At 41.7% G+C, this 15215-nt stretch overlaps 1 protein-coding gene across 6 annotated transcripts in view; it reads right to left on the bottom strand.

The window, feature by feature from the left end:
• The window catches only part of smoc1 (SPARC related modular calcium binding 1), a 47722-nt gene that overhangs the window by 6050 nt on the left and 26457 nt on the right, over window positions 1-15215 (bottom strand). For all 6 annotated transcript variants that reach the window (XM_027274564.1, XM_019277969.2, XM_027274565.1 and 3 more), the window contains 5 exons: window positions 9804-9996; window positions 7588-7670; window positions 5387-5492; window positions 4436-4680; window positions 3546-3579 (listed from right to left, as the gene is read on the bottom strand). In XM_027274564.1, coding sequence (XP_027130365.1) covers window positions 3546-3579; window positions 4436-4680; window positions 5387-5492; window positions 7588-7670; window positions 9804-9996 — 661 coding nt within the window. The remainder of the gene's footprint in view (window positions 1-3545; window positions 3580-4435; window positions 4681-5386; window positions 5493-7587; window positions 7671-9803; window positions 9997-15215) is intronic.

Below are 15215 nucleotides of genomic sequence, written 5' to 3'. Positions count from 1 at the left end.
ACGTGACATCTATTGCACGTCTGTCCGTCCTGGGAGAGGGATCCCTCCTCTGTGGCTCTTCCTGAGGTTTCTTCCACCTTTTTTCCCTGTTAAAGGTTTTTTGTGGGCAAGTTTTTCCTCACTCGAACCGAGGGTCTAAGGACAGAGGGTGTCACTCCCTGTACAGATTGTAAAGCCCTCCGAGGAAAATGGACTTTGTGACTTTGGGCTATACAAATAAATTTGATTTGATTTGATCTCTTTCCACTGAAGTCATGTTGTTCCTCTCTTTAGCTCAGATAAATGTCTCTGTTGTAAGGAGCTGAGCTACAGTAGTTCTGATGAATCACCTTTGCAATTACCAGGCTCCAGAGCAGCGAATGCTCCGCTCCCTCCTCTCCCCTCAGTCACTGAGGACACTGTCTGTGCCATTAACAACACAAAGCTCCCTGGCCTCTCCCTGGACACCTTGGCCCCACTTCTGATAAAGAGCTGAAAGCAGATCCCGTCTAGCGTTGAATCACCTCGCCTCACCTGGGACTAGCCAATAAAGACACTTGGCTCAAGAGCTGGGAATCATGGTATACCTGTACATGTACAACTGGGGATAAAGGACTTGGATACACAGGCCTGAGTTTACTGTCAGCCCAAGAAATTTTGGGAGTAAACCTGTCTTAACTGTTACAGGTAGTCATGGTGAACAAAACAATGCTCATCTTACTGTCAGAGCCCTCTCTGTTGACCTCTGTTACCTTTAACACAGTACAGTGTGTCGAGCTGATGTCACAGTAATTAAAACACAAGTGGTGAGGAGTAAGTGCTGTTGGCTCTGAGAGGACGGGGCTCTGGGCTCTCTAATGGTCTTGCAGCCTCTGTGCCAGGCCTGCCTCATAATGCCCTCCTTTCATTCCTGCCTAATGACGGACACAGCCAGGACAGACGAGAGAGCAGGAAAGGAGACGAGAAAGGAAGAGAGGAGTTGACATAAAACGGCTGACAGGACACAGAAAGCATGTGTGTCATGTCTGACTGTTTTTGTCAACACAAGACTCAGCTGTAGGAAGTTTGAACTGGTCTCTGACAGGTGAAAGCAGCCTCTAAATACCTTCAGTAACGAGCTGGTAATATTCCTTATATTCCTTGGTTTATAGGATTATAATGAATCCATGTGCTCAGTAAAACCCAACTAGGAGAAGTAGAATTCATTCTTTTCAAAGGTTGTCCTACAAAATCAAGACCTAAAAATTCAGATTTCCTCTTAAACCATTTTACAATCCACAAAATATCTTCATGATTGTGTCGATATAACCTATGCTTATGCTGCTGTCACTACCCTTAAACCGCTGTAATTTCTCAAGATAATTTCTCAGCTCACCACTGAGAGTTATTTGAAAAGGTTAGATGTTCACCACTGACATCTAGAAGGCACCAGCATACCTGTGCTTCATTTATGAGGCTGTGCTATCTAAGCTGTCGAGATATTGAACAGCCTGCGTTCAGTTCAAAGTGAACAACTGAGGCAAGCGATCACAGGATAGGTTGGCTTTAAACGTTCCTCATACCAACTTTAAACTGGAGAAGAAGGTTTTCAGGACTATGTGCTTTACTGCTTCAACCTCTGTATAGATGAATGAGTTATTCCTGCACAGTCTGACTGTGCATGAAGTAGCACATGCATGCTGGGACTGTAGTGTATAGCCGCATGTGCTGTATGTAGCAAAAAAATTACACTAACTACTTATCCTTACCAACAGCTGATGCATCCTGCTGCCCAAAACAGCTTTAAGCACTCTCAGTAGATCCTCAAATATCAATATATAATACTTGTGCATTCATACATGCACACCTGCATGTGTTTGTACTTAAAGCGTGTGTTTGTCTTTTTAAATGGATTTAAGATTTTCAAAAAGAACATGAAGAACACTGCTGCCAAAGCCCGTCGCAACAAGTTTAACAGTGAAACATCTTTTTGTTCATTACAGTGAAGGAGACATGAAGCTCAGGCAATCCGAGCCACCAGACCGGCTGCTGCTCATCTCGACGGCCTGACTGTGAGATGGGTTTACAGAGAAAATCACTGCCCTGGGCTTCTGGTTCATATCTCATCTATAATGAGGTTTCCAGCCTCTTCAGACGATGGATGCCACCCTCTCCAGCACTTCGGATCTCACACAAGGTATTCAGATGTTTTCCTTTGCTGTTGCCAACGTGTCAGGAGCATACAGATGTGCTGCACTCTGCCCCACATGCTCGCAATTCTTCAACCAAAAGCACGTACTGTAAACTGTAAATATGTCCAACAACACTCCAGTGACGATCCAAAACTGTGACAGAGCATGATAAGATTTAATGCCTGGCAAAGGCATCTTGACTTAAAGGGATCCAGGCCATTGAGGATCAGCTAGGCATACCTGAACACAATGGCCGTCTATCTTAGTCAAGGCAGAATGCTGCCATATGTTCTCACAGACTCCTGCTTCTTTCATGCTGGTTTGCTCTGTCTCTCTGTCTCTTTTTAAATACCTCTCCACAATAATCACAAGCTTCCAGTGCCTGAGTGGCAGCATAAGGAGCCATATAAAGCTGTCAGGCCATTTGCCTCCAGCTCTTAAGCATGAAGGTGAGAGATTCGGTGACCACAGCGAAAAAACAACCATTCGAGCCTCCTTCTCTGCTCTTCCAATACCGGGGCTGTTTATCCTGGCAGCTGAGCCCAGGGTCCAAGAGGCCTGACGTTATGCCCGCTCCGAGCCACTGTTCTCCAGGCGCGGTGGGACAGCGCCAGGTTAAACACATGACCTCAGCGCTATGTGGCGCTGAACTGTCCCAGTGGCCAGAGTCAACAGCGCCAATGGGACCAATAATCACTCAATGGGGGGAATCCCGACAAATCAAGAGAGCGAGACGAAGAAACGGAAAGACAGTCAGCAAAGAAGTCTGATCATCATTTTGTTGATATTTTACATTTGAAGCATAAATGCCAAACGAATGTTTAAGATTGGATGTTTTTCTTTGTCATGATCTGATTCAAAGACATTGGCTTTGGCTTGAGCAGATTATAATGAACATTTTCACTGTTTTCTGACATTTTATAGACAGAATAATCAATTAACTGGGAAAATAATGAGCAGATCAATCAATGAAGTGAAAGTGATTGTGAGGTGCAACCCAACAAAAGTCATCATACGTTCTTAAGTGAGTTGTCCTAATTCTTTTCAGGACTGTCAATCAGAATAAAACCACAGATGTCATTTCTGTCATGAGATGATATGTTACTCACTGGAGACAAAACCGCTCTCTGCAATACGAGGATGACGATACTCCATCATAGCCATGGACACACACACATAACCCCACATCCAAACATATACACAAATACGCACACGTCAAACTGGAGTGTCACATAAATCAAACGCTGCTGTGTCAGCGTATCTTCTCCAAACTGACGCATTTCACCAGTGTGCATGTTAATGGGTTACACGTTAAACTACAGCTCTCAAAGCCAGAGGCAGCCACAGTTAGTGAAAGCATATTAGTTTGCCTTACTGAACAATTTTGTCCCTTGCCTTGTCCCTTGGCTGCCACTTGTCGTTGAGCTGCCTGCAAAAGAGAAAAAACACAAGATTAAACGACAGAGGTGGATGTCTTGTTCTTAAGTCCCTAAAACTTAAAATATAATATAGTATACTTTAAATATACATCAATATTTATTGAGCATCAATGCAGCTATCTGTAAATGTGTCTTTGAAAGTTTACTTTGTTGTTTATGTGTTTAAATGTGTCACGTCTGCTGGGAATCTTTGAGCTACTTCAAACTTTCAGAAAAATGTTTTTTTTTCTTGGTAGTGTGACGTTTGGGATTCTAGCTGGCAGCAGCCTCGCTGTAAGCTGCTTTGACAGTTGTTAATGATCTCTAGGACTGGTGTGTACACTCATGATGAGTAGTTTCAGTTTTCCGGCCCAGACAGCGTCTAGGATCCGCTAATATATTAGCCTTGTCTAAATATTCATCAGTGAATGCTAAGTGGAGCAGTGCACCTTATTTAGACTGCCAACACATCTGTTTGTCACATGCACCACAGTTACTTCATCCCTTCCTCTAAACGACTGACTCACTTGTTTTTTTTTTCTCAAACTGGTGATGAATATATTAATACAAATCTAATGTGGGAGTGCACAGAAATTGTTTTGTCTCGTAGTTAACATAAAACACAACAAAGTGCCTCTTAGTCTCATAAATCCTCAATTTTTTATTTCTGTAATGAGTTTCATTTGTTTAGATTTCCTTGAAGTAGCTGTTGGACGTGAGCTCCGCATGCCAAAGGGCATCTCTGCAGAGTTTCCCAGCTGGCCTGAAGTTCATCCCGGGTTCATGACCCTCCTCTATGACCCTGTCAACCCACTCTCAACCATCCTGTTCAGTTTTTTTCCCCCCAGCTTTCCCTTTTCCTCTTACCCTCCTTGCTGACGCCCAGGCAGCCTTTCAGCTCCTGCAGGGAAATGGCCCTGTCCTTATTCAGGTCACAGTAGTCGGTGAACTTGCGGGCGCATTTCTTGGGTTTGGCTTTCTTCTTCAGGTACCTCTTAAACGGCTTGAGTTCCTTCTTGTTGATGTCATGGCTGCCGTTGTTATCCAGCTGGGCAAAGTACCAGTGTACCACCCTCTCCTCTAAAGTGTGGCTGGGATCAGGCTCAACAAACCTGGTTAGGGTTAGATGAACAGATATGAGTGAAAGCATGAAGGGGATTAGCAAAAAGACTCTAATATACAGGCAGAGATGCCTTTTAACCATTAGTCATAGCATTTACACACCAATAACCAAAGATATACAGGAATAAACTGGAAATACAGAGGAGGAAGTTCACATGAATACAGAAACAATAACCTTTGAATGTGCCGTAAAGGTAGGCTTAATCCTGTTCACATGTCATCACATCACGTTACAGTCCAAAAACATCGGTTTGTTTTGATTTCTACTGAAATGAAGTCATCACATTCAGTGCAGGAAAAGATCTGGATACGTCAGGCGGTCTTATTTTATGTCAGAAACTGACATCTTATTTCATCAAAGCTGAACTTGCAATAAATTAAAGTTCTGCTTTGCTTTGCAGAATGAATCTTTCTTTCTTTTTTTTCCCAGGACAATCCAAATACCTTTCAGTCCCATCAGTGTATATAGTGTACGTCTATCATTGATGGAAAGTGAACACCAAACTCTGTCTGTCTGTGCCAAGAACTGCGCACTGCCAGAGACAAAATATTAACGTTCAATTCAGAAAACCCTCGAGGGAAATTATTGTTTGAGTAAAACCAGACAAGGATTTTTTTTTTTTCTTTTCCATGAGGAATCATCCATGAGGTATCCTGCTCAGGTACAACTCTTCAGTGGTACGTGACACTACTTACCTCCCACCACCAGAGGGGGCTGGTGAGTTTATGGCTTGCACCATGTCAGTGGTGAGGGCATCTAACAAGCTTGTAATGAATTCCACTTTCTTTCCCTCTGGGCAGCCTGGCACAAACCAAAGACAAAAATACACCAAAATTACCTTCCACAACTAATTTGAGTCATCACGGTACAGTGGAGCTGAAGTGCCTCTAAAGCCTTCACACAGGCGAGCCAGTGTGACAGATGTCAAACGGCTGTTACACAGTACGAGAAGAAGTATGCAGAGCTCACAGACAAACCAGGTGTATCTGTTAACGGGTTTACCTTCACACTCATGGCCGAATCATTATGAACGTATATTAAACGGAGGTGAAATACATAATACTTCACAAAGCAGAGCTGAAGCACATGGCAAGAGGTGGAACAGAAGTGTGTGGTGATGAGAGAGTTTTGTTGAGCAGCGCAGACCTGTTAACTTTTATGACACAATTCTGAACACCTTGGGTAGCTCTTTTTAATTGCCCAGATGTATGCTTTTAATAGCATGCTAAACCAGTGCAAATTTTTCCCTCCTAATTGTGTCTCTTAAAGGGAAACTTCAAACGCAGCTGCATAGTAAACTAATCTTCTCATTCTTTTTTCTTTCTCAGTCGATCCCCCTCCTCCCCTTCCTCTGAGTGCTTGTGGCCTCCTTGTTCTCCGCTCTGTTCTTGTCTTTTCATTCCTTTTTTGGGTTTTTTTTGGGAGGGGGGGGGGGTTTGGTGCCGGCTCAGTTCTGTGGGAGGTGGTCCGCTGCCTAGCCAGGTGAATCCAATTAGCATTTCCTACGACGCGACAAGCTCGGAGAAAGCACTGCCTTGCTGTGCCTTAATCCAAGTGTTAAATTGGGGCGTTATGAAGCACAAGCCGTCATGTTGTATGCTGCCTATGTGGCAAGGTGTCAAGGGCACAGTGTGGTGCAGGGACCCCTGGCAGCGTCAAACAGGTTCTGGGCCACTTGAGTTGGATCTTGTTAATCTGAAGAGTTTAAAACACAAAATCCCTGATACAGCCTAAAACTGAGAGCAGAGTGAAAGAAAGGCAGACACACACCGTAGTTCTGTACATACTGCACTGATGTCAAATTTCAAATGTGCACATATGCAAATGAGCAGATCTCAACATTTCCGTCACTCAGACGCTTGCTGCTTCATAAATGCAGAAAATGTAATTCTGGGCTTTAGTGTGTGTTTAACATTGTGAGAATTGTATCTTAAAGTGTACAAACATGATAAAGGATGCTGTAATTATTTCTTTAAACTGTACCTTAATGTTTTTATTAAGGTTAAAAACATAGCTCCTGAACTGATTGAACTGGTCTTGGTGGAAGAGCTCTTATCTGCCTCTCCTGACAGAGGTGTTATTGTGCCACTTTGTGTATAGTGAGCTTGAACCTGTGGCTGCATGCTGGTAATAGACTGCCCTCTAAAGCATTCTTTTCTCCTCTCGCCTTGATGTGACGACCATGAAATATTGTGCTTTGTTGTGGTGGTTCAGAACATCCCTCTACAGTACATAAAAATATCTCCACTCAGTACCCTGTGGTCTCCAACACCCCCAGCCGCCACCACACCCCGCAACACTCACACCTTCTATAAAACATGCCACACATCTGCTGCACAGTCAGGAGTCATGCTTGACTCTGTAAACTCACCAGATGGGGAATTAAATAAGAGTTACAATGCAACCTTAAATGATGGGGAAACAGAGGAGCAACAAAAGTAAGTGAGCAGTAACAAGGGCAGAGGAGTATGAGGCGAGGTTACGACCTCTGGTTTAGGAGGAGAGTCTCTGATCTTTGCTGCCGGGGAATCCAACACCTCAAAGTCTGGTTTAGTTTCTTAATTTAAAACCCTCCGATGGGATGAAGAGGGGGAAATGTATTTTACAGTAGTGCAAATAGACTTTCCAAGTCACAGAGCTAAAATGCTGTTAATTAATTGTTCTCTAAACCACTCACCTGTCCAATCAGCAACTGTAACTACAGCAGCTCAAGCTTTGGGTTTGTACACATGCTGAAGTTGTGTGCATGGGGTTATTATTAACATTTTTGGACTGCTAGAAAATATATTTACGCCTTTACGTCTTGTGAAGAATAACACAAGACACTAAGATTGAAATGAAGGATGTTTCTGCAATCCAAAAAATGAATTGAACTGCAGTGAAAAGTGAAGAAAACCTGTCAGGTCTCTGCCTTGGAAGGGATCTTCTGTGTCTGAGACGCGAGATCGTGCAGCACTGTCACACTCTGGCGTCTGGTACCTGTTAGACAGAGAGAGGGGAGGACAGTGGGAACATGGCTACAGGGGACAGAAACAGAAGAAGAAGCTGAAGAAGGGAAGAATAAACCTGTCTCAATAATGTGTGAAAAACCTGAGACATCAAGGCAGAAGCTTGTCCATGATGACAAATTTGATGAGCCGTAGGAATTACAACAAAAATAAAACAGCCTGTAACTGAAGACTCGTCAAAACAAAAACCACAAAAGATGTTCTCCTTCCAGGCCTCAGAGGAATCTGAGGTGGAACTTAAAACCAGGAGATGTTGTTGGTGTAGAACAAATATCTTTGTTTGTCTCCGTTATGAAAACATGTACTCTCTCTAATCTCTTGCATTTGTTCTCCTTCATTGTGTTCTGGCATCTTAAAACTGCAGCCTCCTGCTCTTTGGCTTTAACCTGCAATACTCACTGTTGATCTGTAAAAAATTAATGACAGTGATTAACCTTTTTTTATAAACACATAATAAATAAATTTGATTTGACGTGCACAAACCTTTGTTTCAGAGCCATAACAAACTGTTCAGCATTATGCGTAGCATGACTCGTTTTCTCCTGGCTATTGTATCAGTGGTTCTTGAATAGGATGGAAAATTGAGCATGTGTGTCTCATTTGCTTTTTTTTTTTTTTTTTAAAGTAAAAAAGCAAGTTGTCATTTCTTTTTTCGCAGTCTGAAGGCCACTGATCCAAGATGGGATGTCTAATGCATGACTGCACATTGCTGTCCAGAGGAAAGAAATTGGGATGAGTGACATGAGGTCTAGTCCAAAATACATTAAATTCTTATGTGAAGAAATAATCGCCTCAAGGTTGTCATTCAATATCTCTGAAATGCAGATGAGAATTAGGTCTGTATTTTGCTACCATGGATGTGATTTATTTTGGGGTTTTGGTTGATGTCAATTTTAAATACGCTGATCTCACTGATTTTAAACTATTTATATATACTATACTGTACTGCATTCAAATAGTAGCAGGGCTAAACACTCGCTACGTTTTTCTGATTGGGAAAAGAAGTCTGCACCTCATCCTGTACAACATAAACCCTCTCGTGGAGAGAGAATGATGACGCCCCTTCTGGAACAAAAACAGCTCATCTATTTACCGGACCATGCTTACAGTTTTTCAAACATCCAGTGTCTTTCCCTTTATCTAACGCTGTGTTTCAACTTGTAATATTCAATTTCTAGATACAAATCATGAAAAGTTTTTAAACAACCCGAAACATGAGCAACTGACACCATTTATCATTTTTCTGTTGACTGATCTCGATTCTTGTGACACAGCTCTCGCAAATACTGTGCCTTCGCCATTTCCCTGAAAGCAATATAAACAGCAGCAACTGCACTGAAAACAAACGTCATATCAAACACTGAGTGTTTATGGCCAACTAAATGATATTCCCACCAGTGCTTGAAGCTAATTGTTTTGCCAAGTGGACTTTTTGGATCCAGAATCCCCCAAAAAGTTAAGGTCTAAGCAGCGAGAGCCACTTTGAGTCGTTAGCTTTGAGGATGGAAATGTTGGTCATTCAGTTGGCCTGCTAACCAACTATTGATGGATTGCCATGAAACTGTGTACAGACATTCATGGTGCCCAGAAGATGAAACCAAGTGACTTTGGACCTTGGACTTTGGTTTGTGACCAAACAGCAAAGTCTCTTATCCTATAACACAGTATATCGCAACATCTGCTGTTCTTTATACTGTAGATCAGCACCAGATTTTGGACAGACATTCATGGTTCCCAGAGGATGAATCCTTAAAGACTTTAGAGATACGTTGACTTTTGCTCTGGCGCCACCTGTTCTCTTGGATGGATTGGCAATTCATTTTTCCCATCATATTTAAATCTAATAACTTTGATCATCCCTTAACTAACAAGACCTTACTTTAAGAGTATGCAGTGTTCTTTATGGATCCAAATATGTTGTCCATCAATGGTACCAAAGAAAATGAACTGTTTTTGCCTCCTTCCACCCGCCAGCTGGATATCAGATAGGCATTCCCAGAACAAGAAATAAACACTCAATAAAATTAGAAAGGAAGCTTATAATATTTTCCAGTGGCCATATAAATGCAATAGTAACTTAATAAAAAGTGCTAAATCATATTACCTGGTGGAGGTTCCAGGAATGGGTCGTCCCGTGTCCACCAGAACACACCAGCAGTAGCCTGTGGACTGGTGGCACTGGACTGGTTTATAAAGGCCTCCGGGCCCACAGTCGGGGATGAAAATGGCCTCACGAGGATTCTGCCGAGCCTCCTCCAGTGCGCTCTGTCGCTCCTGGTCACAAGAGGGAACTTTCTCTAAAACCATGAGAAACACACTCAATACAGAGGGACCACGATCAGGAATACAGAAACACACAAAAAAATCATCTGTCACCAGATTTATATAGGATGGTGAACACTCGTATAAGAGCAGCTTCCAAAATTAAATTATTAAACAAAGCATCTGTAGAAGCATTCTTCCATGTGTTGTACTTGGTGCAAGTCACTATTTGGAGGCAAATTTCCCAACATTTTGACTGGCTAGTCAACCAGTTCTAGTTGTGATTGGCCAGCTACTGGTCGGTAGAAAGTCTGTCTTATTTTATCATTTATCTCATAATTTTCTGTGTCTGGTTTATTGTCTGTTTGGTCCTGCTGCTGTTTGAAGAGTTACTCTACTTAGGTTGAGTTGTGAGAGTAGAAACAGGGAACAGGACTGTTCGGTTTTGGATGCAGCAGGTAGCTGAAGTTCATAAAGTGTCAGTGTTCTCAATTGCTTCAAAATAACTTTAATTCTACATCATCCCATGAGCCCATGATGCATCTGGAAATCATTCACCACATTGTTAAACAAAGTTAATGTGTTTTTCAATCCTCACAAAACTGTATCGAATCATTTGTATTCTGCGTCATGTTCATAAAACTATGACTAGTTCTTCCTCTGGTTGTATTAGTACGTCTTTACCAACCACAATCTGTCATATCTATTAAATATTCAACAACAGCCGTTCAGCCCTTGAGAGTCGCTCCTGCAACACCTTGTCCCACCACACTGTATTTACATTCACATCCATTTAGTCCATTGCTCACTCTTAAGCCAAGTACAACAGAGCTGCATGATAAACTTGTTGCCATGGCAACGAAGTGTGCTTTTACCACTCTTGACCCATTCTTCATTTTACATTCAAGTGCGCTATGAAGCATCAATCTACAATAAAGAGGGTCATGCCTTTCTTTTGGGGTGGTGATGTGGTATTTTCACATTGTGGAGCTGATTAGTCCCACAGCGTGCCGGTAGTCTCAGCTCACGCAGTTCCAGTAACTAAAGCATAATTAAGACAATACGGCACAGTCACCGCCTGACTCAAGACAACATCAGGCAGGGAGCTTGTGAACTTAGATGTGGGACAACTTCTACAGAAGTCTGAGTATATCCACTCCTCCAAAACACCCAAGGAGGAAGAATTCATGTCCTTTAGTTAAACTGGCAAAAATACCTAGTTGTCTGTGAAAGTGGTCACTCTTCATGATAAACCCAGAAAGAAATATCACCTGAATCTGCAGTTCCTCTCAGCTCAAACTGAAGCCTCCAGCTCATCTGATCATTTTGTTTTCTCCAGTTTTCAAACACAGAATTCACAAAATGGTTGTAGCTTCTGCACAAATAACACACAAATAAACTGTAATTCTCTAAGCACCCACAAAGGTGAAATGCAGCCCTAACTTTGCATGATATTTAACATGATGGACTGAAACTGTAAAGCACTGTACTGCTGTGAGGAAACGATGGTTACTCACTGTAACAGCCCAGCATAGAGCTGAGCTCTCCATGCACCCAGAGTCAAATACTATAGAGCAGTGCACTATACCACCCATAGACTGTACTTGTTTTCAACCTAGTTTTGTTCTCCTTCTCTCTTCCATTGTCCTGCCGACTGCGTTCTTGGCGTGAAGCCACCATAATTTATACTTTGCCACACGGGTAATTGCAGTCAGACCCAAAACAAGGGCAAATTGCACTCAGCTGCAAAATTTTATGGCCGTATTTGCACTGTAATATTATTAGCACAATATAGTTTATGAATCAGACCTTGAGGCGGGGCAGGTAACAGTTGTAACTGATGCACATACATGGTGCTGTCCATTCTTTGTTAATTTGAGTCTTTACCTCGTAGTTATTCAAATCTGCTGTCAGACATTACTTATATTTGATATGTCTCACAGCGTGCTGCATAAGCGTTCACTAAATTGACTGAATCTATTTGACAAAACATGACCTACAAAAGTTAAACACAATAGTCCTTTTGTCATCCTCTGTGTTAACATCAATAAAGATGGAGATGACGGTGGTGACAGGTTCAGCAGCAGATCTGTGGTCAAGTGTGGTGGTGGTGGTGGTTGTGGGGGGGTGTTCATGTTTCTTAAGCATGGCTGCCAACAGAGAACTAAACGTGTCTCTACACCAAAGAACCTTTTCTCCTGCGAAGACTCACACTCAAGTGTTCTTAGCACTGTGCTGTGGCTCTGGTCCTCGCCAAGGCTCCTTCACATCCAAATTATTTAGCACTGTTTATTATACAGAGGTTATGCTGGCGCCAGGCGCTAGGATTCCCAAAAGAAAATTGTTTTTATACATATAAATGGAAAAAGGCTGGACCCTTGCAATGTAGTCCTCTCAGTTTTATGTGGAGTTGAAATTCAATCTACGACTTCTTTGCCTGCCTTGCATTTCTGCTCTATTTATTTTTTATCTTTGTTTCTTTTTCAATTTTACTTCTCTTCCCCTGGCAGGAACTGAATGATGAGAAACACAAACCCTCAGAAAACAAATATTGTCCTGGAAAAAAGAAAGAAAGAAACCCACACAAGTGGATGTCAGGAACCATTTGCTCGTTGTTGTGGTGATTCTTTCTTCAGGGCAAACTGATAATGGACAAAAGATGCAGATTCTTTGAAAACAGTCTTGACCCATTTTATGCCTTTCGCTTTGGCCTTCGTCCTCCAGACGTCTTCTCTTTCCCGTATTTCTTAATTACTCTTCTTTTATCATACATGTTTGATCACTCTTTCAATCCTTTCCTCCCACCTCTCTAGTGCCTGTCTCTCATTCTTTCACTTTCCTTTTCTTTCTCTCTATCCAAATACCTTCCTCTCTGAACCGACCCCCACCCCGCCCAGCACTCTCCTCTTCGCTTCACTCCAATGGCTTTCAGCTGTGGGGTAATCACTGCAATATTGTCTCTAGAAAGCCTTCTCTGCAGTTAAAAATAGCGGAAATGTTAGTAATAGGGGAACTCTTGAGTAGGTATGTAGGTGCATGTGTGTGTGTTTATGACCAAGAGTGCAACAAAACCAGAGATGATTGAGAGATCAGTCATGAAATGGATATGTAATTTTCGATAATTGTGTTACTTTTCAACACACTATTCGTTAGAGCGTTTGGTCACCACGCGTTACTGTCGTCGCTTATTGTGCTGAAAAGTAAAACACAAGTGCATGCTGCCTCAAACTAGACTTGCAAATAGGATTAAAAGAAACCAATACTGAGTTTGAGAATGCATATTTTTATAACAAATCATGCTTTCCGATGACATGATCGCATTATATCCCCTCAGTATTTTTGTCCTTCTTTTTGTTTGCCTCGCCGCAAAGGGAGGAGCGGCGGTTAGCGGGTTTCTGGTCCTCCACACATTTTTATAAATGAGCTGCATGACAGAGCGCTTCCCCCTCCTTACAGCATTGGAACAACAGCATGTCAAAGTCTGGCAAAAAGAGGAATCTTTTTGAAAAATGGACTTTGCATTGCTTTGCCTAAGCAAACACGTTTCACTAACACAATCTCCGCATCGCTCTAAATCATAATTATGGGGTATCCAGAGACAGAGAACCATTAAATGAATAACATAGTTTATGTGCGCACAGGAGAGCTGCTTTCTTAGCACTCAGGTTTTCCAGCACGTAGGGAGAGAAAGACAGAGAGGTGTTTAAATATTGAGGATTTGTTGCACCAAATACAAATACAACTTTGGAAACAGTTTCAGCAAGGAAGAAAGACAAGAGAGCAAGCTCTGTGTGAGGAACTCAGGCTCTCTCCGGCTGTTTGCTTGCAGTCTCTCTGGATTTGGGCCTAAAACACTTCTATCATCTATCAAGAGAATGAAGCAAACTGCAAACCCAATTACACAAGACACACTAACTCACACACTGGGGATGGAAGCATTCAGACTTTTTAACCTTCGCTTAAGTAAAAGTAAATTCTTAGTATCTTATTAATTGATTTATTGTTTCGTAAAAAAACTTCCAGTAGCTTCTGACCAACAGTCAGAAATCCAAAGATATTCAGTTTGACAGAAGTAAAGCAACAAATTCTGAAGCTACAAACCAGAATCTTTCTTAAAAACTGACTCAAACTTCCAATTAATTATCAGTCAATTGAAAAATTGAAAAATTGATTAATCTACTAATTGTTTCAGCTGTAACTGAATGTATGTGAGTATCTGAGGTCAAAGTACGAGGTGTGAGGAAGAGTTTAAATGTAAAAAGTTTAATGAAATGTCGTGCAGAAAAAGTTGAGCGTTCTACCAAAATCAAAAATGCTCCAGTATCATAACTGTACTGTAGTACAGTATAATACACACACACTGTATGCAATCACATACAGATGCAGTCGCAGACACACACATCGCTCATGTCTCAAACGTGATGACATCTCCCCCTCACTCGGCCTTGTCGATTGTACTTTGAGGACACCGGATGCTAATTGGAAACAGGAAGCTGGTGTTTCCACAGAAGTTTCAAAGAGCTGTCACAGCGAATATCTCTGATCTAAAATACAATCCTCAACGCTGCTCTGACCACAGCTCCCCCCGCCCCATCCCCATCACTCAAAAGACTAAGAAACATATTACAATCAACTGTTTGTGCGCTCTGTTGTGTGGGAGATTGCCAACTGTGTAGCCTAATGTAACATGCACACATTTGAAGCAGACGTTCACGTTTGTTCATAATATTTATATTGTATATACAGATGAATACTTAAAGTTTTCCCAGCAAGTGTTTCAAGGCTGAATTGTTTGGACTGCCTACAATTAATCATCCATGGTGATCATAACTTGTTAATGCTCGGGACTCAAACTTGAAGTTGAAATGAATCTGGTCATTTACAAAAAAACGCTGTATGTTCTGTAAACATCAGTAAAATCAAAATTGATTAGCCGTGACTCTGGAACATTAAAACTCTCTAGGAGACGTTACTAAAGAAAAGCAGAACCAAATGAGTTTTGACATAAATACATAAAAACATGCAAATAAAAAAAAATTAAATGCACATTTTTGCAGACTATTTTAATAATAGAGCACCAGGCACATATATCATCTAACCAATATATATCCTTTCAACTCTAACACACATACCCAGACACACAGACTAAACCCCCACCACATTCATTCATTCATTCATTGACTTGCTGCAGGAGCGTAAAAGCCGTCCAGCTGCCCGGAGGGTAGTGAACATTTTGAAGTTTAATTGAAAAGGA

This window comes from Larimichthys crocea, chromosome XXIV (assembly GCF_000972845.2).
Source record: "Larimichthys crocea isolate SSNF chromosome XXIV, L_crocea_2.0, whole genome shotgun sequence".
Lineage (NCBI taxonomy): Eukaryota > Metazoa > Chordata > Actinopteri > Sciaenidae > Larimichthys > Larimichthys crocea.
The sequence above is the reverse complement of the archived record's forward strand: the minus strand, read 5'-3'. Positions and strand labels throughout refer to the sequence as shown.